At 44.5% G+C, this 26,441-nt stretch overlaps 1 protein-coding gene across 1 annotated transcript; it reads left to right on the forward strand.

Annotated features, from left to right (window-relative positions):
* Positions 1-552: 552 nt before the first annotated feature.
* Positions 553-24,909, forward strand: LOC111851381 (D(2)-like dopamine receptor). The gene is made up of 8 exons (XM_023826267.2): positions 553-1,148; positions 17,136-17,434; positions 19,883-19,992; positions 20,682-20,818; positions 21,031-21,212; positions 22,281-22,367; positions 23,094-23,451; positions 23,848-24,909. The coding sequence occupies exons 2-8, from the start codon at positions 17,156-17,158 to the stop codon at positions 24,042-24,044; spliced, it is 1,350 nt and encodes a 449-aa protein (XP_023682035.1). The 5' UTR covers positions 553-1,148; positions 17,136-17,155; the 3' UTR covers positions 24,045-24,909.
* Positions 24,910-26,441: the final 1,532 nt, after the last annotated feature.

Genomic DNA, 26,441 nt, shown 5'->3' on the forward strand with positions numbered 1-26,441 from the left:
GAGGATTACTGCAGCATTTGAGAGTGAAATGTGCTACACAGTGTCAGGAAACCAGGATTGGGTTGAAGATCATGGGTCCAGCAGCAGGACAACTGTCCAAAAGCACATAGGGATGGACTGTTTGAAACAGTCCTGATTTCATGCAGATATTCAAGAGCTGGAACAAGATGCAATAGACGACTGAAAGAAACTACCAGCAAGCAGGTGCAGGACGTTCACAGACAGGATGTCGTTGTTGCCAATGGTTGTGCAACCATATATTAGGGAAGGATGTAATTTTCTGTAAAATCACTACACTGATTGAAAAAGGCATCTTTTTGTTGAATAACTTTGGATATAGGCTTACTATTAAACTATTCTGAAGATACAAAGTTATTGCATTTTCAGTAACTTGTTTTTTGACTCGCATATAGATTAAAGCTGACAATCTTTCATTATATAGACAAACGCACTGAGGATAAATACGCAAAACGTAAAATGTGAATTGAGCACGCTACCGCCATCTTCAGGCTACCAAAATAGGATTTTACTTCCTCAGTGTGTAAGGTTTCAAATCATGTACACACGTGTTTCAGTAATACAATATCTTCGTGTAAGTGTAATGTTTAGGACTGTGGCACTCGCTCCGCCTTCGTCCTCAAACTGTGAAATTCATGGTGCTTTGGCTCCACAGTAAGTGCGCGTCCGAGATGAAGGTTACCCGATGCGTAAATGCGCACAACATATGTTTCACTGCACCGAGAAGGAGCATCTGCACCCCGCACCCGATCCACACCATCTCCGGCCGCCTGCTGAGCTTTCATTTAATTAAGACGGACTAATATCTTTTTTCTTTATTTTTCCTTTTTTATTTTGCTACGCCTCACTGTAGACTTGCCGCGAAGTTAAGAGAAAGGATATTACTGCGATCTGCTGGGAACACAAAACAAATTGCAACAGACCTTGTTTTTATTGTACACCTGACTCTTACTAATAAGCATCTGATCCCAGACCCCAGTCCTTATTACCTGCAGAACTGATGCGTCAAACGAAATATGGGAAACTCATGTACAAGTAACTGAAGGCGCACTGTTACGTGTAGCCTTGGATTTAAAAGGAGAAGGAAACTTGCTCCACGTTATAGTTTGAGAAAAGCTTATGGCTTGAAGGTAAGTCTCTCTCCTATACGGTCATTTAATCAGTAAGAAGCTTGAGTTACGTGATGCGTCTTGCGGGGAGAGAAACGAATGGGTCTTACTGTGTCTGACTTTGTTAAAACTATCAGCCATTCTCATTAAATGGCTTCAATGCAAGATAGTGTATCGGTTTCTAATGAGTGAGTCACACCTTATGTCATATTTGCACATTTGAATGAAAGTATAATGCTTTATTGAGGTTTATTTCCACACAGAAAGAGTTCATTTCCGTTTCTATTTCGATTAAATTGCGTTTTCTAAAGACTTTAAGAAATAACCGGGTGGTTATTGACTGTAAAAAAACTCTAAATACATAATGCGTAAACCAGTTTTTGGTAAAAGACTAAAGCTTTAATGAGTGGGGAAAAACAGTGGGATTATGTGCGTCTCTCACACACACCGTCTTATACCAAAAACCATTGCTTATACTGAACACTTTGACCCATTATGATTGTCTGCTAAAGGATCCTTAATTAAACTTCAAGCTTTCTGCATGATATCAGGATTCTTTTGAGATGTTCCTAGTAAGGTGTCATGAAGAGAACTGCTTTAGCTGAACGTACATAGTAGTGTGTCACTGGGCTGGTAAATCAGGCCATGCCTGTAGGAGACATCGCTGTAATTAAACATTTTTGTGTTTCGGACTGAACTCTGAGTTTCTACTTGTTTTCAGTGGCAGTTTCAGCCTGTGAGAGCAGTACAGTGTTAAATGTCCCTGCCACCAATTTTACAGAAAGACATGCTGCAATTCTTCTTATCGCCCCAAAATGCTCTCTCATCCTGGTTTTAATATCCTGTAAGTTTGAAATGCAGAGGTGTGTGAGTGTATCATGCACTCTAGGAGATGTGTGCTGGGTATGTGTACCGCTGTTTATGGGAACTGCATTTACCTCCAAAAAGCCTGCCTCACCTGACAGGCTGCAATCTTTGCCTCCCGCTCTCAGCTGACGGCGTTTTACACACACGTATATGGAAATTAATATTAATATTAATATTATCAGCTTAATGGGATAGATGTGATTGGGGTAGCTTGTTTTCACAACGGGGAGCACTGATTGAGAATCAGCAGATGCTTTAACAGCAGAACAACAGCATTAGAGGATCATTTCCCAGCCGCACCTAGAGGTCGTCTTACAGCCCTGGTGATGAGAAGCCCTCATGAGCTGCACTAGGCTGAGTGGGGCTTTCTGGGAGTCTGCTCACAGGAGCCCCACATTTTTCCATTGTTTTCGGGCGTCCCCTGAGTAGGTGGGGCTGACTGCTTCCCCCTTTGACATTTGTGCCGACACCGTGTTCGTATCTCAGGGCACTCTGTAGCACCTTGGCCACAGGTTAGCCTTTAGCTGGCCCCTCTGACTGCACTGATCCCAGTGTGAGCCATTTCAGTCAGTCTGACGATCTCCATCAGAGCTGTTGCTATTCTTACCCAGCAGAAAATCAGGATAAGCAAACAAGCACACAAACGTGTCGTATCATTTTGTGGCAGAGACACTGGACACCCAGCTTCCTGCCCGGCATATTGCGTCAACCCTAGAGTACCTTCCTGTCATAATTCACCATTACTTTCTGACTAAGCGTGCTGATTAGTGACATTTTCCCATAATGCATTGTGGCCATGTCTTGCCTGTCAGTAGAAAGCAGACTTTCAGCATGTCCCACTTGTGTAAAACAGCTGATAGGATTACATGCACTACAGTGTGTTTCTCCACCATCTGTTGTCAACTTACTTACATGTACTGTGTTTATCCATTGGCAGTTGACTTAATAATTGAACATTTCAGTGTATTAATTACAGTAGAATAAAGCCTCTGTCGAATTACCCTCCCAAAGTCTATGTACTTTCCCCTCAGATACAAATATCTGCAAAAAATCGATAACTGGTGTTAGCACCAGGAGACCTTGAGAGACGAAAGGTGACACCGGGAGGATTATGGGAAACTGAGGTTAAAAACCAACAAAGGCTCTGTTGTTGCGGTTGAGTCCTTAATGCACTGTGTATGTGTATGAGCAGCAAGTGTGCACATTTGCGGGCAGAACGCCCCCTTGTAACCAGGAAACAAGCACCAGCAGTGAATTTTATTTGACTGTGTACAGAGCTACAGCTTGAAGTGCTGGCTGGCATGAAGGGATTCTCCCCCTAGTGCTAAAACTATTACTAAACTGTCCCAAAGTGGGTCTCTCCTTCTTGGCATCTCTTCTCTGTTTTGATTAATGCTAATACCCAAAGTAATGCTTATATTTTGCACCAGAAATAAAGTGGATTTGTACATGGCCTCAAAACAGAAGTTCTGCTTCTTATCAAAGGTCCGTTTTAGTCTTACTGAACCTGTTTCATTGGACCTTTGTTAACGTTGTTTGTCCTCTAAATGAAAGTCTCCAGCTGTTGTACTTTTGAAAAATGTTGCTAGAAGACGTCTTTAGAATAAAGCCAGGGAAACTGTGAAAACTTCAGCCTCTGCATAGCCCGGGGTGTCTCTCCCCCCCCCCCCCCCCCCCCCCCCCACACACACACACACACACACACACTCTCTCCGCTTTTGCCTGCTGTGGGGCTCTGGTGTGCAGAGGCAGAGCTAATGAGCCCATCAGCGGCTTGTTATCTTTAGGCTCTTCGGCCTGGTCTGACGGGGTGGATATGCACTTACCGCGATTGCGGCCAAGCCCACCGAGGGGGCAGATGGCTGTCCTGGGGGGCTTTGATAATTGAGTGGGGTATGCGTCCCCCTCCTCTGTCCTCTCGGCTGGGAAAACAGCAAGGAAAGCCTTAGTATCCTGCTCAGTGTCTGTCTGACCCTGTCCCATGTGCCTTTTGCCCGTTTGGCCAGCAGTTCCCACTGGCCATCCCTTCTGGTCTTCCCATAGTGTGCTTCACTGCACCCTGGACCACTGCGTAGCTCTATGGGACACCCTCATTAAGTGTGTGGATCAGAGGCTGACAGTCCTCTGGTCATGAGGCTGAGGCTGCCTCTGTTATATTCTAGTTTTATTTTATCCTCTGTTGTCTGTATGGTTGTTTTGTCTTGTTAATGGATACTATGCCTGTGCCTTTTTCAGTACGTTCTGTTTTACTTGTGTTCATTGATTCCTCCTAGTGTTGTTAGCCCCCTGTGTTGTTCTATTACCTAGTCACTAGTGTGTTAAAGGTAATTTACTCTACCTACTTCTTGTTGTCCTGTGACTTTATTGTGCCTTTATTGATTGGCTGGGTTTGGTTATGTTCCACACCTGCCCCTTATTAGCTCTTGTTATCTGAGTAAGTCCCTGCCCTCATTCTGTTCTTTAGTCTGTCATTGTAGTTGTTACTGTGTGTTTGTCTCCCAGTCCTGCTCCCCATTTTGCTCCAGTTAGTGTCAATTTTCTTTGTGATTTAATTAATTGGTTTCTTGTGTTACCTGTTTTGTTTTTGACCTCTCGTGATCCCTTTATTTTCTGGTTCCCCCTTTTTGTGTCCTGCTTGTTAATGGACACTATCTTTGCTAAGACCCACTCTGTGGATCGTTTCTCTTTTCCGCCTGCACCATGCCTCACCGTAACACCCTTGGATAAATATTATTACCCCTAATATAAACACATTTCACACAGAAATGCTTTGAATAGATGCCCCCACCTGTCACTACTCGCTTTTAAAGGGAGATCTGAATATGAACACCAGTCCTGTGCCCGGCCCTTTCTCCGGCCCCCCTTCCCTCCTGTTTCCGGAGCCATTCCGACCTGTGGGAATCTGGGCCGGAGTGTGAGAGAGAATTGGTGCAGCTCTACCACGACTGAAAACATCCCCGAAAGCCTCTGTGATATTTTAAATTGCCATCGCCATAGAAACCAACACCCTTTCTCACAGAACTGCTTTGTGGTACATTGTGTACAAACAGCTGATGACCAGTATATAAATACATGCTGATTTTATTATTACAATTTTAAGGTGCTTATTGTTCATGAAGTAGTCTAAGAACAATGTTAGCAGCAGTGGCCACATAAAACAAGGATACTAAGTGGTAAAGTATCTTCACCATGAGGCCAGAGCTGAAAAAATGTCATCCTAGGTAATGTGACCAAGTCCTCTGAGGAACTCTGATTGGCTGATACGGACCGTGTTTAATTACGTTGCATTATCCCAGCAAATCTCCCACACTGGTTTAACTTGATGAAGATGTCGAATTCAGCTTTCACGCGTATAAACAGTGGCTTAATTAACGGCAGCCCCACGGGCCGCTTATCGCTGCTCCATTTCCGCTGGGATAATTACCTGAACGGCTCAGACCCGGCGTTCCAGATCAAAGTTCTTGATTCCGTCAGCCTGTAAGTGTAATGAACGAGCGTTCCGCTGATTCCCGGTCTCCCTGCAAGCCGTCGCCACGTGTGTCACGTGACCAGCAACAGCGATAACTGAAAGCCGAGCTGGCTGGCCAATGGCCTCGGGGGTCTGAGGTGTTTCCCTGAGCAGCGGCTTTCGTGTAGGTGTCTGGTCGGTGAGGAGCTCCCAGTGTAACATAATTGAATGCAGACACTGTTAACACTGTTAGAGACAAAGCACAGGTACACTGCCCTAAAAAGACAAAACACAGCAGCTGCTTATTTCATCAAAATTCAATTTTGACTGAAATTGAGTCTCTTGAGCCCTGTTTTTATCTTGTGACAAAATATCTTAGTTCAGTTATGCTCGGTTTTGAAGAAAAATATCATTTAGCTACCTGATACACATGAGAGTGGACACTGATAAAACGTGCAGCCATTTTTTCAATTTCTTTGTCAGCGCAGTTCCTGTGTTTTGCCCTTGTGGATGAGTATAGCGTGCTAAGCAACCTCATCCCTCCCGAACCATCACTGGGACAGAGTGCCTGCTTTGTGTTTAATGGTGTTAGGGTTGCTGTCCCTCGGCGACGCCCACTTCCATCTGGAAGGATTTCGCGCAGTGCTACCTCAGTTAGTTTATGGAAGAAGAAGATGCATTCATGTTAACCTAGCTGCAGTGAGATGGGTGATAAGAAACCTGTACGATCTGCTGGCAAAAACAGTGAGCAATCACAAAAAGATCTCCTTAAATTTGCAGACGGGTTTGGAGTTGACTGCACCATTATTTGCTTGGTTTGAGAGCATGACACCCCATGAGCTTTACATCTCACAGCCGTGACATGGCACATTGGGCTAGATGTTCATGAAGAATATGCCACTAAAAAATGACATTATGAGACATTAACTTCGGACCAAAAAGTCCACTTATTACACCAAATGAAATGCATAGAAAACAAATTTGGGACCAACATCGAATCTGTCCCAGAAATGGTCATATAAGGTTATTGGGTCCCATCAAGACAGCCACTCCAGGACTACTGCTGTGTATCAGGCACAGCTTCCATCTTGCCAGTCTAACCAGATAAAACAGGGTCTTTAATATGTCTCTAGGACACAAGAAATACAAGAGCAGCCAGACATTCTTCAAATCTTGCCTTTTGGGATTTCAGGCAGCGAGAATCTTTTTTTGTGATATGCTAAATGCTTACAAAATGACCTCCCTCTTCATCAGAGTACAGTAGTCGCAGGAGGGGGTAGTGGAGTGTATGAGGCTTAGGGGAGAAATCAAGTGATCTTTATTCAGGTTGGTGCTGTAAGGGGGGTGTATGGAGAAGGGCTTAACCTTCTCACACATCCATGCCAAGGACTGGATGTCCGTAAGAGCCGCTATATGTTACGGATATTCCAGCGCATGCAGCTCAGGGTGTCGTGTGCCTGCACCTGCCTCTTGAAACATCCTCCCGGGGGCTCAGAACTTCTCCTACAGTGCTGTCCTTATGGCACCATATGTCAATTCGCCTGAAGGGCGGGCGATGGTTCATTCCCCCTTTCATCTTGTTTTATGCAGTTTTATGTTTTGGAAAAACAATAAGAATGGCATGACGTACAAGGTGCTTAACTGCCTCATGCCAGGTGCTTCTTGGGATAAGCTTCACCAGTGTTTGTGTTCAAGTCACCTAAGTTGAGTTTGAGTCAAGTCCAAGTCCAAAAGGGGTGGGGGGGGTGAGTCAATAAATTGCCCATAGGTGTGCATGTGTGAGTGAATGATGTGTGAGTGTGCCCTGCGATGGGCTGGCCCCCCATCCTGGGTTGTTCCCTGCCTTGTGCCCTGCGATGGGCTGGCCCCCCGTCCTGGGTTGTTCCCCGCCTCGTGCCCATAGCTTCCGGGACAGGCTCCGGACCCCCTGTTAGCCTAAAAGCATAAGTGGTTTGAAAAAAGGATGGATGCACCTCTTATGACTACATGACTTTCCAAGACCTCAGATCGCTATAATTCTAATACTACACAACTTGTTGCTTGTAATCTTGAAGTCATTGTGTTTTACACGATGATCAGTGACAGGGGGTCATATACTACAAGATCTTTCACCAGAAGGAATCACTGATGAGTCTGTCTGGTCTCCAAACTGTGTTTTGTCATGAAATCACACGTTTATGAAAATCGCAATTCTATTGTCAACGTGCTAGAAATTGTTAAAACACTTTAATCAAATGGCAACACATATGCTTGACATACTGTATACAAACGCACAGTAAATTAACCCTCGTATATCCCTGAACACTGAGAACAGTCTATAAACAAACTGAACTTTGACACCTTTTTAAACTCCTCTCTCAGGCTTCCTCTAACCCCGTGGCTTGCTTTCTCATTTTCTCGTACTTACAGGATTTTAAATCACTGACAGGTCCAGATATTTAGCCTGCTATATATCTGACAGCTATCTGCGAGGCTTCGGGACTCCATTGGGACCCGTCTTTAACAGAGCGCCAATTTGCCAGCGCCCATCGAACACCGATTTGCCTCTGATATGGGAGTTTTGTTGTCGATCTCCAAAAGCTGTCAGCAAGTGGAAAATCAGGGCTAAAATCATGCAGTGTGAACTTAGCATTAGTTATTGAATTCAGGTGTTTCATTCAGAGGCATTGCCACAGGTGTATAAAATCAAACAGTTTACAAACATTTCTGAAAGAGTGGATCGTTCTGAAGAGCTCAGTGAATTCAAGCATGGTACCGTCATGGGATGCCACCTTTGCAATAAGTCAGCTCATGAAATTTCTTCTCTTCTTGTTATTCTACAGTCTACTGCAAAGCGTAAGTGTTTAGGAACAAGACCATGTAATATGATATTTCAGGGTCCCGAGTGCTGACACACATATTGTGTAAAGCTGGCGAAGGTCTGTTGACTCAATAACTGCAGAGTTCCAAACTTCCTCTGGCATTAACCCCAGCGCAAGAACTGTGCACTGGGAGCTTCCATGGCCGAGCACTGCGAAGTGAAAAATCACGCTTCTCTGTCTGGCAGTCTGATGGACGAGTCTGGGTTTGGCGGATACCAGGAGAACGTTACCTGCCTGACTGCACTGTGCCAGCTGTTTGGGGGAGGAGGGATAATGGTATGCAGTTGTCTTTCAGGGTTGGTCTAGGCCCCTTATCTCCAGTGAAAGGAACTCTTAATGCTTCAGCCCCAGTGCAGAAAGCAAGCTCCATAGAGACATGGTTGGGTGAGTCTGATGTGGAAGAAATTGACAAGCCTGCACAAAGCCCTGATCTCAACCCCATGGAACACCTTTGGGATGAACTAGAACGGAGATTGTGAGCCAGGTTTTCACATCTGACATCAGTGCCTGACCTCACAAATGCTCTTCTGGATGAATGGGCAAAAATTCCAACAGATACACTTGACAGATACACTCTTCTCAGAAGAGTGGCAGCTGTTACAGCTGCAGAAGGGGGTCCAGCTCCATATTGATGCCTATGGATTCAAAATGGGATGCAATAAAAGTTCCTGTAAGCATAATGGCCAGGTGTACCAATACTTTTGTCCATATAGTGAATAAAAAGAATAGAAAATATTATTGTCAACTACAGTAAGACCTAAATGATATTTCAAAATACTGCGTCCTGTAGTAGTTATCAATTTTATTGTAACATGACTGTGCCCTGCTGGACACATTCAAAATTGTTTCTCAAACCAAAGAACGTGCATAAAACAATATCAAGTTCCTTTGAAAGGCTTTTTAAAATTAACAAATGTTTTATCTATACACAATGTAAAGTGCAGACACAACTATGTAACACTGTGCATATGTTACAATTATCACTCTCCACACAACAACAACGACATATTGCAGTGCAGCGAGAATTTTATGCCTTAAATGTTCACTATGTGGGCGCAGCATTTTTAAAGCTACCCAGCAAACATAACATCATTGGTTTTAAAATATGCCCCAGTGGCTTAATTTCAGCATGTAGATAACAATGTGCAGCCCCATTTACCGAATGCTTTCATCCAGAGTATCTCACAGTATAGCGGGTGCCTTGGTTACAGGGATCAAATACATGAATTTAGCACATGGTTGCCAAATTTTATCAGCAAGATTTAAAAATGCTGAAAAATACTGAAAATGTCACCTAAATACAGTGTACTGTGATATAATGTCTGGACGGTTTAACGATATGAATAACTAAGATACTAAATCTGTCACGATTATTTGATGAAACCTGACTATTAAAAAGCATCGCCAAAAATTTTCCCCCTCGAGTACTCTGCAATATGGGGTAAGAAAAACAGCACATAGTGAATGATGGTGTAAATGAAGAGCGAAAGAACATAAGAACATAAGAACTATACAAACGAGAGGAGGCCATTCGGCCCATCGAGCTCGTTTGGGGAGAACTTAACTAATAGCTCAGAGTTTGTTAAAATCGTATCTAGCTCTGATTTAAAGGAACCCAAGGATTCAGCTTCCACTACGTTAACAAGAAGACTATTCCATACTCTGACTACACGCTGTGTAAAGAAGTGCTTCCTTAAATCCAGTTTAAAATGTTCTCCCGCTAATTTCCACTTATGACCAGGAGTTCTTGTATTTGAACTAATGCTGAAGTAACTATTTGGTTGAAAGCATCAGTTGTCTGGAAGCACTTCACATTTAAACTGAATGAAAATGCAGTTATCTGTCAGTATTGCAAAGCAGAACTTAAATATCACCACAGCATGACTGAAATGCAAGTACGTCTTAAAAGAAGACATTCAGGTTTGACTGACTCACCCAATAATGTGAGATATGTGTCATTCTGCCTCTCGGAGGAGCCTGGCCTGTCTTTGTCATCACAATGACTTAAATAATTTTGCTTAATTTACTTTCTATAATCCCTTTATGTCATAATAATCACTGGCAAAACAAGGATTATTCCCCTGCCTTAGCTGCATCGTTTATCATAATACGGTATATAATAACCATACTGTATGTTGTGAACTTATGGCTGAATGATACTGGAAAAAGTTCCCCTTGCGATATTTAAAGTTTTTGCGATATTTAGGAGTTGAAAATTAACTATATAGTCAAATAGAACTTATTATCTACCAACAGAGTTGGTCAAATAAGTTGGTGTTGCCGTGAGATGTCAACAGACACAAAGCAGTGCTGACAAATCAGTTGCTTTTGCTCAATATTGTCACAATAGAATACAAAATTTTTGAATACAATGGAAGACTGATGTCTTTTTGTAACCAGTTTTTGTTTGCTTTTCTCATTTTTACACACTTTTGTTTGATTTTTCGCAAACACATCAATCTGTCCATGAGTCCAACAGTAAAAATGAAAATGATTATGATTGTTTCAGAGAGCACATGCAGAGCTCATGTGAAGGCAGCCCCTGTAAACTTTATATTGATTTTTTTCAAACATATACTAGATAATGTTAAAAAGGAACCATCATTAAAATTGCAAAGCTCACTAAATTTTGTTTTCTATGACTGAGTAAAACTATTTTAACGCAACTTATTGATATCGTCTCAACCCAGCAGACAATTGCGGCCATTGCAATGTCGCAATTTCATATGCATGAAATGCTTTGGCAGTTTTAAAATCGCACATTCAAGTCAACACCAAGTAAAAAATCACCTGAGTGCATAACAAGACCACATGTGGACTCGAGACCAGACTCAAGTACCACAACTCTGGCTTCAGTTGTGTTGCTAAGATCTTAAGACATCAAGGGCTAAGCCCAGAGACCTGATCTGTCCAAAGATGATCATATTAAATTCTCTCTCTCTAAAGTTGCAACGATCGTAGCACTACAAAGGTTTTGTGAAATGCAGCCTCAGAGCTGTACTGTTGTTATGTATGGGATTCTCAAATGGAGAATGTGGATGTTACATCACCTGTGGCAAGCAAATCATTCAAGGCTCGTTCAGATTAGTTTGGGGCATCAGCCCCCAACGCCCCTGGCTTGTGACACATCTAGCTTTGATAACTGCAGGTTCGCCATCGTTCTGAGCTACCGTGTGAACCTTCCAGAAACAAGACTGTCAGCATTTTGTCTTTTCTTTCCGTAATGCTGATATTTCGGGAGGGACTATCACAGCCAGGTGTGGCATCAGGGACGTCTTTCCTTGACCGAAGAGGTGTGAAGTGCAGACATCCTTCATGGAGGAGATTCTCTGTGGTTCTGTCTGCTCACACCTCTGGGGTGTACTTGTGTTTTCATGTACCCGTTTCACGTCATCTTTCATTGCTAAAGCACAATTCCAATCCTCAAAAACAGTACAGAGGACAGTAAAAATCCCTGGAAGTCGTTCTTGCTCCGCCCTAAATTTCAAGGATAAATCAGTTGCATCCTTACCGAACGAGACCAATACACTACAATCCACTGTGCCCCAAGTTCATTCTTGAGGGGAGAATATAGCAAGATCGATCTTGCCAAGGCCACAAGTACGATCTTTGCGTTTTTGGTATTGAGACATACCTCCTTTCAGTCCTTCATTTGAACTTCCTAAAACTTCTGAAAGTCTTTCAGATAACCCCAATACAGTTTTTATTCTATAGCAATGCTAACCTAATATCTGACTAAGTGTTGCCCTGCATGTCTGTCAATGAAAGATCTCTCATCTCCTTCAGCTGCTTACATTTCCAAAGTCTGAACATGATGGACGTACAATCAGCATAACCCATACCATCCCACAGCCATTGGGGGGGGGGGGGGGGCATGTCATAAGGGCAGGTTTTTGTATAACTGTAACTGAAGCATATTAATTGAAAATTACTGCCCACCTTGGGATTCATAGGCTGATTCAGGAAGGAATTTCATCTCCTAGAAGAATCCATATGAAATAACTATGAGACAGCAAACCTTAGTTCTTTTCAACGAGAAGCAAAATTAAATAAGTTTTGCAGATTAAAATTGTCCTGGACTCCCTGTGTGCTCGATTTTGTGTTAGAAAGTCTTGGTCCAGAACCTTGGTTCCAGAACCTGGTCCAAGCAACTGCTTTCTGACCAGCACGGAGAATCTAGAACGGGCATGTGTCAGCAAAGTCGTCGCAGGGCATTTGCTGGGCAAGGCTGTGGATGCGGTTGTGGAGGTGCCAGCCGTGAGATTATCAAAGACATGGCTCAGATAGGTGTGTGTGGACCTTGCAGACCTTCAAGCTTACAAACCAGGTGGTGTGGCAAGTCATCATACCAACCAGTAAAACCCCAGATCATGTTTGTGTGTGTGTGTGTGTGGGGGGGGGGGGGTCAATTGACCCCTCTTCTGTCTCCAAATGTAATTCATCAACCATGCCTCAAAGTGACATTGACTGATTCTTCTTTAGTAATATGGAGAAACACTAAACACTGTGCTTGTAATGGCTATTTATGTTGGCTTTCACTTTTTGGATTAAACACTCTCTCTATTTATTGATCGCCCACTCTGTTGCACATCCTGACATCTGCCCAGTAATGGATTCCCATTGGCTAGCAGGTGTTGTTATCAGGTGTGTCACCCATCAGTTGTTATACTCATTCTATTCATGTGGTCTCGTGTTTTTTTTAAGCATAGAGGAGATGAGACTTCAAAGGGAGAACAAGGGCTGGTTCTAGCATTTCAATGATACTGGCTGCGTTCTCACAAAGCACACAGTGGCCAGGAATTAGATTCAGTCACATGTTCTACATGGTTCTTCAAGACTCAGAACTGGTCTGCAAGACTGGTTATAGCTTCTTACCAGACAACTTTTTGTTGCAACAGTGGACATAACCTAAAAATGAAACCAAGAACTGAATCTGCAAAATCCAGGGAGGAAGGGTTAAGTCGTTTCTGCATTACCAAATGCAGTTAAAAACCCTGTTTCTCAGGTGAATTTTACAACACCATTAATTCAGCAGTTTATTTTCAAGGCCTGAGCTGGAAGCAGCACCAGAATTTCAGTGTTTCTTCAGTGCGAGTGACGGGCGTCCTTATAAAGACGACCTTCCCCCCATTCCCGCTCTGCCAACGAGCCTGGCCTGCCGTCTCACTGAAGAATTCATCCAAATTCATTACATTTTAATGTTTTATCCACTGAAAGGGGCTCTTATCCAGAGGGGCCCGGCATCTCCTCCAGTGGAAAAATCTGTTCAGTGTAGAACCAGTTGAAAATTGGTGGCTTATGGTGCCTATTTAACTCAGCATGTCACTGGGCAAGCAAACTAGTATGCTTGACCAGAGTCTTCCTTACCTTAGGGCAGTGTCCCTTTAGGGCAGTGTTCCTACCTTCGGACAATGTCCTCCACCTTCGGACAGTGTCCCTACCTTAGGCCAGTGTTCCTACCTTTGGACAGTGTCCCCTACCTTAGGGGATGTGTCCCCTACCTTCGGACAGTGTCCCCTAATTAGGGCCTGTGCTTCCTTGGAGAAGCTTCAGGCTCACAGTGACCCTGCACTGGATAAGCAGGCCTGTAAGATACATAGACGCTAGCTTTGATATTTAGAAAGAGATCTCATGACCCAGAAAATGAACACTGTCTTTGATGACTTATCTATCCATACTGTTTACCAACGGGCCTTATATGCCGTAATGGTACATAAAAATTAGATACATTTTACATTAACTGCACCCTCATAATGCATTCATTATGCATTCATAGAACATTCAGTGCACCTTCATAACGCATTCATAGAACAGTCATATGCAGCATGTAAGTATATCTTGTGTACATATCTGAAAGCATGTCATTCGTAATACATAATACAATGAACAAGACATGACAGCTGAAATATACATTATAACAAACATAATCACACAATCATATAATGTTTGTTATTAATGTATATTAAAACTTTTAAGGTGTTAGGATGTTTAAAGTATACTTTCATGCTGCTTGTGAATGTTCTATAAATGCCTTAAGGTGCACTGAATGTTCCACGATTGCATTATAAAGGAATTACTAAATCTCTAGTGAATTTTGGACTTATTAAATAATTCAGTAAATCAAGTAGATTCTTCTTCCTGCCACGTACTGCCTCGACAGTCTAGAGGCTAACAGTTATCAAATCAAGTCACTCACACGGAATGACTTGGTCTGTCTGCATCCTCGTCTGGATAGTGCAGCAAGCTGTGTGTTAATGAGAAATTCTACACAGGTCCTGTGGGCAGGGGTTACAGAACCTGGGTCCTGCTCTACATTCTGCCGGAGCACCATCCACCCAGGGTGATGCCAGGAATGCCCGGTCCGGCCCAGGTCGTCATCTGGAGTCCTGAAGGTTTAAGATGGCATAGTTTAAGCGACACCAGACAGCTGACATTTGACACACCAAACAGAGTCACTTACAGTCCAAATGACTATCGGAACATGTAGCACCTGAGGGAAAATCTCCTGTTGGACCTTAAGGGCAGTGTCCCCCGTCCAGGTGACCCAGCTCTTTGGTTCTGCTCTGCACCCATTGCTCCGCCTGTGGCTCTTGCACCATTCTAACAAATAACACTGGTTTCTCTGCACACTGCTTGTTTGGCAAAGACGTGCAGGACATTCATCTGCTGATGGCTGCGGAACGTAGGCTGCGTCTCCACACGCCACTGCCCTTCTGTAAACAATACCTGAGGGAGAATCTCCTGTTGGACCTTAAGGGCAGTGTCCCCCGTCCAGGTGACCCAGCTCTTTGGTTCTGCTCTGCACCCATTGCTCCGCCTGTGGCTCTTGCACCATTCTAACAAATAACACTGGTTTCTCTGCACACTGCTTGTTTGGCAAAGACGTGCAGGACATTCATCTGCTGATGGCTGCGGAACGTAGGCTGCGTCTCCACACGCCACTGCCCTTCTGTAAACAATACCTGTCATTATGACGCCTTTGTTTGTGTATAGTCGGCACGTATGTAGCGTTTTTTCATACTGAAAAGCCTTCTGTTTAGAGTCTCAGTGCCAGGCCGGGTGTTAACGGCCGGGCTGTGAGCGGGATCAGATGGTAATTAGCACAAAGCTGTAGAGTATAGTAAACCACTGCTAAGCCTTGTGGAACGTGTGCAAAGATTAAAACCACCCGCAACTTGACCTGGATCTTAGTATGAACAGAGCTTTCCGAAGACAAGCATATCTGAAAGCTACCCTTGCTCTCTCACTAGCGCCACCTGCAGGCAGGTACGCACACTGCTGCTCTCTGACCCGCTCTCTCCACTTCCAGTCCCCCAGGTAAGAGCAGAACAGATTTAGATCTTGTTTACCGTCAAATCCCTGGAGGCTCCGTGAGGAGGTTCGCACAGAGGCCCTATAGGGAATTAAAAGACTTTGAAGATTTTTCTCCTGCCCTTCATCTGTGTCTTTATTAGGAAACCACAGCCCTCTTTGACCTTTTCAGGCTGCTGCCCTGCACAAAGAGACAATGCTGGCCCTTTCCCACAGCATCTCTCCAGCCAAGCCTGCTCTCAGTAGCATTTCCAACAAGACCACCTCCCGGGGCCCTCCTTAGCCTTTTAGCGAAGGGTTTAGCATTTCCCTGCCACTGCAGCCACCTCAGGCCAGTCCATGTCGAACCTGTGCTGTGGTAAGAGTGCCCACAGACGTGGATATCCCTCGGGGTGTGGTACACACATGGCGTTCATCAACGTGCACAGAATAACCTCCAAAGCAAACATCGATGGGAAATTTCATTAGGCAGAGTGAGGGATCGTTTCGGTCCGCAGGGTCACAAGTTTATTGGAAGAGTAACATCAATCCGATGAGGAACGGGCAGGGATTGACAGGAAGGGGCAGGGGAGAGAGGTGATGGTGTGCAGGTTAGCACTGACGGCTCTACCCCCTTTAAGGGCATGATGTTAGTCACCCCTCATCCCCCAAAAATCCAGGAATTGACAGCAGCTCCCTGACATCCGCGCAATTTCCTGGAAATCTTTCATTACGCTATTCATTGGCGGTACAATTAGCCAGCAAGAAGTTTCACCCCTGGGGCCGCAGCCAGCACTAGACCAGGGTTATCAGCTCTCACACGTCTGGCGTGACACTCATGCTTTCTGACTCTCATGCTCACGCAAGAAATCTTTCGGCAAATCAATATGATTCCATTTTAAACCTAAAATGAACTACATCAAAAGCGTTGGGGCAGTGTGCAAACCCTACGGACTATTCATATGGTAATAAAACTATTACATACATGTGAATGTGTGTGCAGACTTGTCTCGAATTGAAAATCTGATTCCTGCAAGACGACCAAAGTTCTTAGACTTGGGTGATGTCTAGTTTTTAATGGATATATCATGGTATATGGTATTTTGATGGTATTTTAAAAAACAACATTGTTCCGACATTTCCCGATAAAATTCATCCCGGGGGCTATATTTTTTTTACAAAAATGACTGGTATACTGTACTACCACCAGCACCCCCCCGCCCCAGCTGCCCCCCATCTGCCTCCCTGTAATCGTAATGCCTATGGTGGCACGTCTGACCACACAACACGGCAATGCTGAAAACCACCAGTCTCTGCAGTGTTCAGGCGATGTTCCCAAATCTCAGCAGAAATACGACAGGCTGTGAAGATGGAACAGAGAAAGGAAGAGCAGGCCAAGGTGGAGCCCGGTTTGTTTCAGAAGACTGTGGTCAGATCCCATTTGAAGCATGGAGGTGTCTGGTCACTGTAGGGTGGTGACCACATCCTGGTTTTGGTAGCTGTTGGTGTTTAAGGGGACCTCTGACCCATGCTTGTCCCCAGGCCCCAGTCACACGTCCCCCATGGATTTCCTCCCTGAGTACAACGACAGCGGCGCTATCCATGGCAACGGGACTGGGCTCGCCAACGTGACGGGCCGCGCCCCCAGACAGCCATACAATTACTACGCCATGCTGCTCACCCTGCTCATCTGCGTCATCGTCTTCGGCAACGTGCTGGTGTGCATGGCGGTCTCCAGGGAGAAAGCCCTGCAGACCACCACCAACTACCTGATCGTCAGCCTGGCCGTGGCTGACCTGCTGGTGGCCACGCTGGTCATGCCCTGGGTGGTCTACCTGGAGGTGAGTGGGAGCCGGGGGTGTCAAGAACGGGTGCGGTCACGGTTCATCTCGGTTAGTGAGGCGAGTTCCGGATTTAACTGAAACATAGGATTCCACTAATAAATAACAGGACATACAGTTAATATGCAGGTGTCATATGTAGCCTGAAGGGTTAAAACTTGGTTACTTTTTCTTTGCATTTATCTGTAAAGTTTTACGCGTTCATTGTTTCTTTCTCAGCTAACATATTAGTCAGCATGTATAGAATAGTGTCACTTTAAGTGGGATCACCTATAGGAAGACAGTGCCCAGGGAAAATGGGAGACCTGAAAATGGAACAGCAGCGTATTTCACATGCTAATGTGACCTGGTGACCAGTGACATTTGTGAAAGGAAGCAGCGCAGTGCTGGGGGGGACAAGAGTACCAGCCCCATTTTTGCAGGTCAGGTCGTGGGGGGTGGGGGGTTGCAGACAACAAAAGCACACATTGGGCTCCCGCGGTCACGTGACCCAGGTGGTCTCTGAAGAACCGTAATTCCACAGGAATTGATCGTTTCAGGCAGTGTGTGATTACGTGACTTTGTGCAGCTCTCCACTCACTACAGGATTAATGGTTATCACAATGTTTTAAGTAGTTTAGCTGAATTCTAAAGTAAAAGTGCAATTCTGAATAAAAGCTTTGTGGTTATCAGTTTCTCCTTCAGTGGTCATGCCCCTGATGTCAGAAAGGCTAAATTATTTGAATTCTTGTACGTGTATGCAAGAATCTTGCATGCTACGGTTTTACAGAAAATTGTCAAACTGAAGATTTAAAAGATTGCAAAATGTATTACACCATCAGCAATGCAGCCTGTGCCTTGGAACTTAAAATGGCCGAGTTATGTACATCTTTAAGAGGATATTCATAGTTTAATTAAGGATTCTGAATAAAAAGTAATTTATTTGTCCAATCAAGCTAAAATGAAAAATCCTGTCTCTAATAGAAGACTTGTATATGAAATGTCAATATAATGAGTAATCACTGCTGTATGATTTCACTGACAAAAATAAGGAGCAATTAAATTAGAAGTCTGCCAGTACATCTGAGACAGCAATGAAAATACCGGTGGAGATGTGCGATGATGTGGGCTCAGCTTGTGTTTGTTTTGCTCAGTTAGACCCCAGGCTGGTGAGAAATAATTTTGGTTTCAATACCAAGCAATAGTCTCCAGTTTCACCCTTGGAAAATATCAGGTGCCATGATAAAAGCGCCACAATGCTTTAGCGTGAGTTTGCTTAGCTCATCACTCTTCTTCTGCCTGGCAGGCATTATGACACTCCTCCGCGGGAACAATCTGGTCTTGGCCTGATGCAGTCTGAGCTCCTCTGCGTTAATGTGGTCTCACGCTGGTCCGGGATGCTTTTAGTGGAAGCCAGCAGTGATCTACACTGAGATAAACTTAGACTGATAGAAGGGGAACGTAATTAGGGACATTTCGCTGCCTACTTACACTTTCTGTATGCTTTCTCAAGGAGTGCAACACTGCTTCAGGTGCCTCTTGGCAAACAGACTGCAACTAAATAAAACTCAGGAAAGCGCTGTACACAACATTTATACTTGACGTGTGTCCAACAGTGTGCGAGCATGCTAACGCCAAGCGAGGCCAAAAGCAGCCAATCTGGAGACTGAAACTGCTGATGGATGGAAATGTCCATCTGCACAGATGTGATGAATGTGAAGAAACGTGGCTGCAACATGAGAGATGTTCAGTAGATAAGTCTGGGGTGTAAAACAAAGGAATAGCCAAAAGGAACCGTTTCACCGCCGCGGCTCAAGAAACCCACCCATGCAGCTTCTCAGGGCCCGGTTTTACGCCCAAATGTAAATCCTGTCCCACTGATTGATTCTTAGTGTGACGGACTGGCAGGAATTGGCTGCGGATTGTCGAGAGACAGACCTTGGCAAATTCAGAGAAGAAAGTCACAGAAAGGTCGACGCACTGAAAAGAGCGAGGCGGCCAAAGGGAGGGAAGGAGGAGACCGTGGGCATGACAGACTGCCAGGGTACCATGTAAATAGGATTCCTCTGAAACTCAGTTAGTAAGTGCATCCTCATGTTTGGCAGGAAACTGCTCGTCATCCTTGAGGTGTCCTCTTGTGATGGCATGGAGCAGTAGAGGACTGGGTCGCCCTCATGTGGCTAGGCAGACCGATAGGAATACAGCAAGACTTCTCCAAAACAAATAAAAAAGACACAGTCGGGTAAATGAGGCTGACAGGAATCCAAAACGGTGATCTTCCATCAATCCTCATTGCAATATTATTTACATTGTTTATTAAAATAAGCGCTTTCCTATGAAATAAACACAGTTTTATTTTGTGCAGAAGTAGCAGTTCCTCTACACAGATTCAGTGGTTGACTGTAGCAGGTCTTGCATTGCATGACATGGGGTGAAGGTGTTTCTGTTGCGTGTTTCTGGTTTGCTTAGGTGGTCGGTGAGTGGAGGTTCAGCAAGGTTCACTGTGACATCTTCGTGACCATGGATGTGATGATGTGTACAGCCAGCATCCTGAACCTTTGTGCCATCAGCATTGACAGGTTAGTGCACATGCCTCGCTCCCTTGGTTGCCTCTGGACATCTTTTGGTCTTTAATTGTTTTCAAGCATATATAATATTCAATACATAGACCATGTGGATGGACATCAGATGGACTACAATGCACTACAATGCACATTTGCAGCTAGAGATCCCAAAATATGAAGCTCAATGTTAAATAATTATGTATAATTACTTAAAATGTTTAAATTAGCAGCATGTTCACAATTGTCATAACAATTTCTAAGTAAAGTGTAACGTAAGTTTTGATCCAAGCCTTGAGATGACTCGGGGTATTTTAATGTTCATAAATAACAGTGTTCTCAGTGACCTAGATGTTGCTACAGAACCTTAACCCTAAGCCTATTCCGGTGTTCCAGCCTCTGCGGGTCCCAGGGTGCATACTAAGAGGATGATGAGATATAATGAACATCAGGCAGGTCAATAGCACAGGGCAGATCAAACAGGCCGGCTAGTGTGAGGGATTGAGGGCAGGCCCAAGGCAGATCGATAAGCAGCCATTACAAGGACTAATGGGGAAACTCACGCCACACCTGCAGTCATAAATGTCACCATGCTGGACTGTATCTGGTGGAAGGGCTCGCATGTTCATCAAGGAAATCGGATGTTTCAGTCTCATTACAATTTCTCCACATTTACTTTCCTGCCCCACCATTACCCACCCCCCCAGGTACACAGCTGTTGCCATGCCGATGCTGTACAACACGCGATACAGCTCCAAGAGGCGGGTCACCATCATGATCTCCGTGGTTTGGGTCCTGTCTTTTGCGATATCCTGCCCCCTGTTGTTTGGTTTAAATAACACAGGTAATTTTTATTAATATTACACAGAAAAGGTCTCACTATTTACCCATCCACTCAGACGGATAATCAATCAAAAGTCATGATCCATGCTAATTGAACCGGAATTCGTTCCAGCAGGCTGATGAAAGCAGAACCATATGTTGTGTTGAGTATTATACTCACGACGGTGTTGGTGTCCCCAGTAACCGTGCACGATAAGCCGTGTTCACTTTCAGCCACCCGCAGCGACGCCCTGTGCGTGATCGCCAACCCCGCCTTCGTGGTCTACTCCTCGATCGTCTCATTCTACGTGCCCTTCATCATCACGCTGCTGGTCTACGTGCAGATCTACGTGGTGCTACGAAAACGACGCAAGCGCGTCAACACCAAGCGCAGCTGTCCGGCGATGGACGCTCAGGTGGGCGCCTTGGCCATGGTGCCCTCGCTACACGGCGGCTTGCTCCCTCTGCTCCAGCTAGGGGGCTCTACAAATACCATTTAGCTGGATTAAAAGCATGAATCAAGCAAGATGAAAGAGCCGCAAATAGAATCGCTTCCTTTCATCACCGTTTACGAAATGTCTTCATGAAATTCAGGGACTTCTGCAGTTTGTAAATTGTGCATCTGATGCTATAGCAGGAATTAAACGTATGCTGTGTGCTAGTATGTGTACTGATGAAGCACTAATGATGCCCATGAAGCAATAATGATTGACCTTTGCCCTTCTAGAATAATTATGAAGAGGAGACCAGGACAAAGAGCCATTTTTGATTTTTTTCCCTGTGTTATTTGTTGATGCTCTGATTTAGCATGCAGTTGAAGCGTGGAAAAGGGACAGCATAGCTGTAAAAAGATAAATCAATAACAAGTCAACAAGATACAGAGTAATTGGAGACAGAGAACAGAATGGTTACCATGTGGGTGTTCAAAAAAAATGCATGTTTAACTGGTGCTTACACAGTCTGGCGTGAAAACAAATGTTTACCCAGGAAGCTAGGGATGTGCATTCCCAACAGCAAGGTCATCGCGATACACATCTCCATGCACAGCCAACGATCCGATACATTAAAGATACATATGAAGCAACTACTAGTACAGTGCAATATGATTCACCCCAATTGTGATGCACGACTTGACACGACTTGACACAATGCAATTCAATGCGATACCATGTGACGCATCGCCAGACACGTTTCTAACTCACATGAGACTTGACTGAGATTTGTCAAAACTTATTGGTCACATTTCTAAATAATAAAGGCATGGGGCCTCTACTAATAATTCTAAATTTATTAATCAGATTTTACCCATGCAAAGATGTTAGAAATGATTCATCCCAATGTCATCCCAAATGAAATCTGGTGAATTTTTTTTTTAATCAGGGCAATAGCATCATTAATTTTTACGCCAGTGAACCGTGCCGTCCCGACAAGAAGCTAGTTTCTCATAACCGTGGGGATCTCCCTTGTCGCCTTGCCCCCCCCAGGAGAAATGCACTCACCCTGAGGATGTCAAACTTTGCACCATGGTTGCGAAGCCCAATGGCAGTTTCCCCATCAGCAAGAAGAAAGTGGTACGTCAGACTAGTCTTTGCTGATGGCATATAATGACAAAGAGTGACTTTTACTACCAGCACAGTAAGTCAAACCTTTTCAGTGAAGCACTTTTATTTACAACATCAATTAAGATTGCCTGCAGTTTCTGTAGGGAGTTGATAGTTTCTCTACTATCATGCTCAGCAGTAAACAGGCCATAACAGGCTACGCAGGATTTATACGTGCTTTTCCAGCACATCCAGGGAATCAGACCCCTGGTGAAATCCAAACGCTGCAAGGGGATGTGTTTATAGAATGTTCTGGTATGCCTTTATAGTGGGAAAGACAGTAAAACTGTGATTTTTCACTAACAACATGTATCGTTTCACTGCTCCCATTGGACGAGAAACCATCTCAGAAGTATTGAGAGACTCAGGAGGAGCTTCCATCCTCAGGCCATAATGGAACTATCTGCTGACATTAACTGACTAGCCTCCGAACTATGGTTCAGTCCACAACAAAACTGCACACGGCACTTAAACATAGACGGATTACTGTACTTAAAATACATGCACACTGTACAGTAAGGTATACTATTACTTAAACATATGTAAACTGCATACCTACTGTATTTTCTATATTTATGCACAGTCTTCGGAGTGACCAGGTGTACATTTCACTGTGTTATACTTGTATAATTTTGTATATGACAAATGAAGGAATCTTGAAATTAAATGCTGAAATAACTTTTTTGCAATTGAAAGATTTTCCTCCAGGAGGCGCTGCAGCATGCAGATGGCACTGAGCTGGAGATGGCAGCTGAAGCTGGCAGCGCGGGGGAGAGGAGGCTGGGCCAGCCTGGGAGGCCCCCCCAGCTCGCCTCGAGCGCCGCCCCCGAAGCCTGCCAGAGCTCGGCCCCGCCCTCGTCCGGGGACAGTCCACACGTGGTAGCCAGAAACGGCCACACCAGCAACGACCACGCCCCACCCCGGGTCACCAAGGCTTTCGAGACGCAAGCCTTGACCAACGGGAAAACTCGCACCACCGTCAAAAGCCTGAGCAAGAGGAAGATCTCCCAGCAGAAGGAGAAGAAAGCCACGCAGATGCTGGCCATTGTTCTGGGTAAGACACGCCCCCCCTTCGGGCACAAGGCCAAGCACCAGAAACTACTAACTCAAAGAATCAGCGGTTATACTCCTGAAGAACCTTGTTGTATCTCCATCCATCCATCCATCCATTCATCCATCCATCCATCCATCCATCCATTCACTAGTTTGATTTCACTTATTGAGTAAAGTGAACCTGAATCGCTGCAGTAAAATATCAAGATGAATAATATAATAAAGTTTCAGACCATCATAAGGACATTCAGATACCGAAATTTAATGCATTTGAATAAAATTCAACAATAAAACTCTAGATAATTGTGATCTATAATGAAATGAGGACAGAAAGGAAAGGATATGAGTTTCATATTCACTGTTAATGTCTCCCTCTCTCTCTTCCTCTATCTTTCAGGGGTGTTCATAATTTGCTGGCTGCCCTTCTTCATAACGCATATCCTGAACACTCATTGCACCACCTGCAAGGTCCCGGCAGGAATGTATAGCGCTTTCACATGGCTGGGCTACGTGAACAGTGCTGTCAACCCCATCATATACACCACCTTCAACGTGGAGTTCCGGAAGGCATTCCTCAAGATCCTGCGCTGCTAGGACCATGTCTGAGTGAGGGTCACGGGGCCCGGGAGGGGGAGAAAGACCCACCTCCAAGAACTGGGTCTGGCTCCAGACTGTGAAATTAAGGACCTGTTGATGGGGCCTCAGTATTACCAAGGATGTAAATAGAGAGACATCTCTGCATCAGCATTTTAATTGATCATCGTCTTTGACCAACGGAACCTCTCCACGTCACTGGCAGAACAAGGAGAAGTACATTCAAGCCAGATCAGGAGAACCATTTCTGGGAGCCCAAGGTTTTACTCGCTTTGTACTCGCTTTCTACTTGCTTTCTACTTGCTTTCTACTCACTTTGACAGGATGCTCAGATGTGTAAGGAACAGTGGGAATAAAAGGTGTGGGGGGTGTTATTGAGGGTGTAAACTGATGGGCTGTTCCCAGAATCTCTTGTTTTTCCTGGAAAGCGGTTTATGAATTCATGAATTCAGTATTGAACGAAATAACATTTACAACTGCAAGACGATCATCTATGTGCTTTAAACACTGTGAAAAATAAACCATGCTAACAAATCAGGAGGGACTGTAAACAAGCAACTGCAGAGGCAACAAGGCGCCACATGTAAAATATAAAGAAGGACTGTGCTGCCATTTGGCACAAACGTATCAGACGACCCCCGAGGGTGTGTGACATCTGCATTTGCTGTGAATACCGTCATCTTTTATTGACTCTTCGTGATGTTAAACCCACTGACCGAAACGTGATGTATATACGGAAACAGGTGCAACGATGAAAAGTTTTAATTGCATGTCTTGTTTTCTCTCAAATTCCTGTCTCATCTATGTTTTGTTTACCAAAAAAGCACAAATGTCACACGGCACATTAAAAGCTCATGAGAGTGTTTTCGTCTTGTGTTTATGTGCTTGTTTGAAAGAAGGAAATAAACTAGAAGTGGTGTGAATGCTGGATGTGAATAAAAACGATAAATGTATTAGGGAGAGAAAAGTGCTGTGTTGCTTCATTTGGGGAGTTTAAGATCTGTTTGGGTTACATGCTGACTTGGCCAGTCACAGCGAAGGGGCGGGGCCGAGATTGATTCTGTGCATTTTGTGAGCGTAGCAGTGCAGGCAGAGTGAGAGGCCCCACGCTTTGCTTAATTGAGAATCATTTCAATGCGGCTATCCTCACACAATATTAAGCCCATCAGTCATTTCATTTATTTGCAGTCAATTAATTCATGATCAATAAAGTTGGACTTGATGGATGCAAACTTAGCAGGGCTATTAGGAGCGGCTCTGAAGCGCCTGTAAAATCACCATGAACAGCAAAGCTGCATCTGGGCTTTAATTAGGACTGCTTTGCTGGAGAAGACATGCATATTTCAGCGGCACGAGCAGCTGAGCTTCAAGGGGTTGCCGCGTGAGCCCCACAGAAGGGGGATGCATCTCAGCCCTCATGAACGTCTGAAACGTCAAGCGAATCTCGATTTCTAACAAAATAGCCTCCAGAGCGTGGAAGGAAAGGCGTTCCCCTGAAGACACGGATCAGCATCTCTCTCTGGTCCCCCCCGGACACAACACCCTCACCTTCCCTGGGACCAGGTGTGCCACTGCAGACTTTGGGCTCCAACAAAACATACCATGTTGGGCCCCCAATTCAGACCAATCCAATTATGGTCAAAAATTTTGGGGTTCCTGTAATTGTCCTAACTTTCCCCCCCATTACGGCACCCCTGCAAGGCACAGTGCCGGTATAATTACATACAAATGGGCAGGGACTGTCATAACACCTGCTGTTATGACTGTCATGTGAGGCAATAAATTACATCATTTGAAAGCAATTCTAGAATATGATTTGAATAAAACTTTATCTCGTTTCTTTACATAACACACGTAATTGTAACATTTTAGACAGATTTGTAAAGTTTGTCCTTCGAAATCCTCAATATCATTTCCATTTTTGACCATGTTTGTACAGTGTACAGGGCACGTCTCCCTAAGCTGGATCCTCTTCAGCTGCCTGCGAGTATCTGTCTCACTTCTGCATCGCTCTGGACAAAGGAGTCTGCAAAATAATAGATGGAAATGGAAACTTCAGATACTACGCAATGGGAAAATGTTGCGAAGGGCAGAAATGAACATTCCGGTAAAAGGTAGTATTTGAAGGTTTTGAGGCCGAGTGACTGGTATTAAGAGCAGCTTTGTGTGGAGCAGGTGACTCTTTTTGAATGACAGATTGAGTGTCAGACGCAGACGGTGCTGTCGTCTCCCGCCCGGCCGCTGACTGTCCACCGGAGAAATGATGTCATATATCCACTGGACAGGAGCCCATCACTCCGGGTCAGACATGCCGAATCCGAGGTCAGGCCAGGCAGGGGAAGTGGATCTCCAAATTCAATAATGCCATGGAGGACGTGAGGTGCAGGGGGGCATCTG

Source organism: Paramormyrops kingsleyae, chromosome 17 (assembly GCF_048594095.1).
Source record: "Paramormyrops kingsleyae isolate MSU_618 chromosome 17, PKINGS_0.4, whole genome shotgun sequence".
Classification (NCBI taxonomy): Eukaryota; Metazoa; Chordata; class Actinopteri; order Osteoglossiformes; family Mormyridae; genus Paramormyrops; species Paramormyrops kingsleyae.

What these genes read in the sequence shown, in the direction of transcription:
- LOC111851381 (XM_023826267.2), top strand. Translation starts at nt 17,156, where the DNA reads ATGGATTTCCTCCCTGAGTACAACGACAGCGGCGCTATCCATGGCAAC. An exon ending in CCTGGGTGGTCTACCTGGAG is followed by an intron (nt 17,435 to 19,882) that starts GTGAGTGGGAGC and finishes TGGTTTGCTTAG; the next exon opens with GTGGTCGGTGAGTGGAGGTT. An exon ending in TGTGCCATCAGCATTGACAG is followed by an intron (nt 19,993 to 20,681) that starts GTTAGTGCACAT and finishes CCACCCCCCCAG; the next exon opens with GTACACAGCTGTTGCCATGC.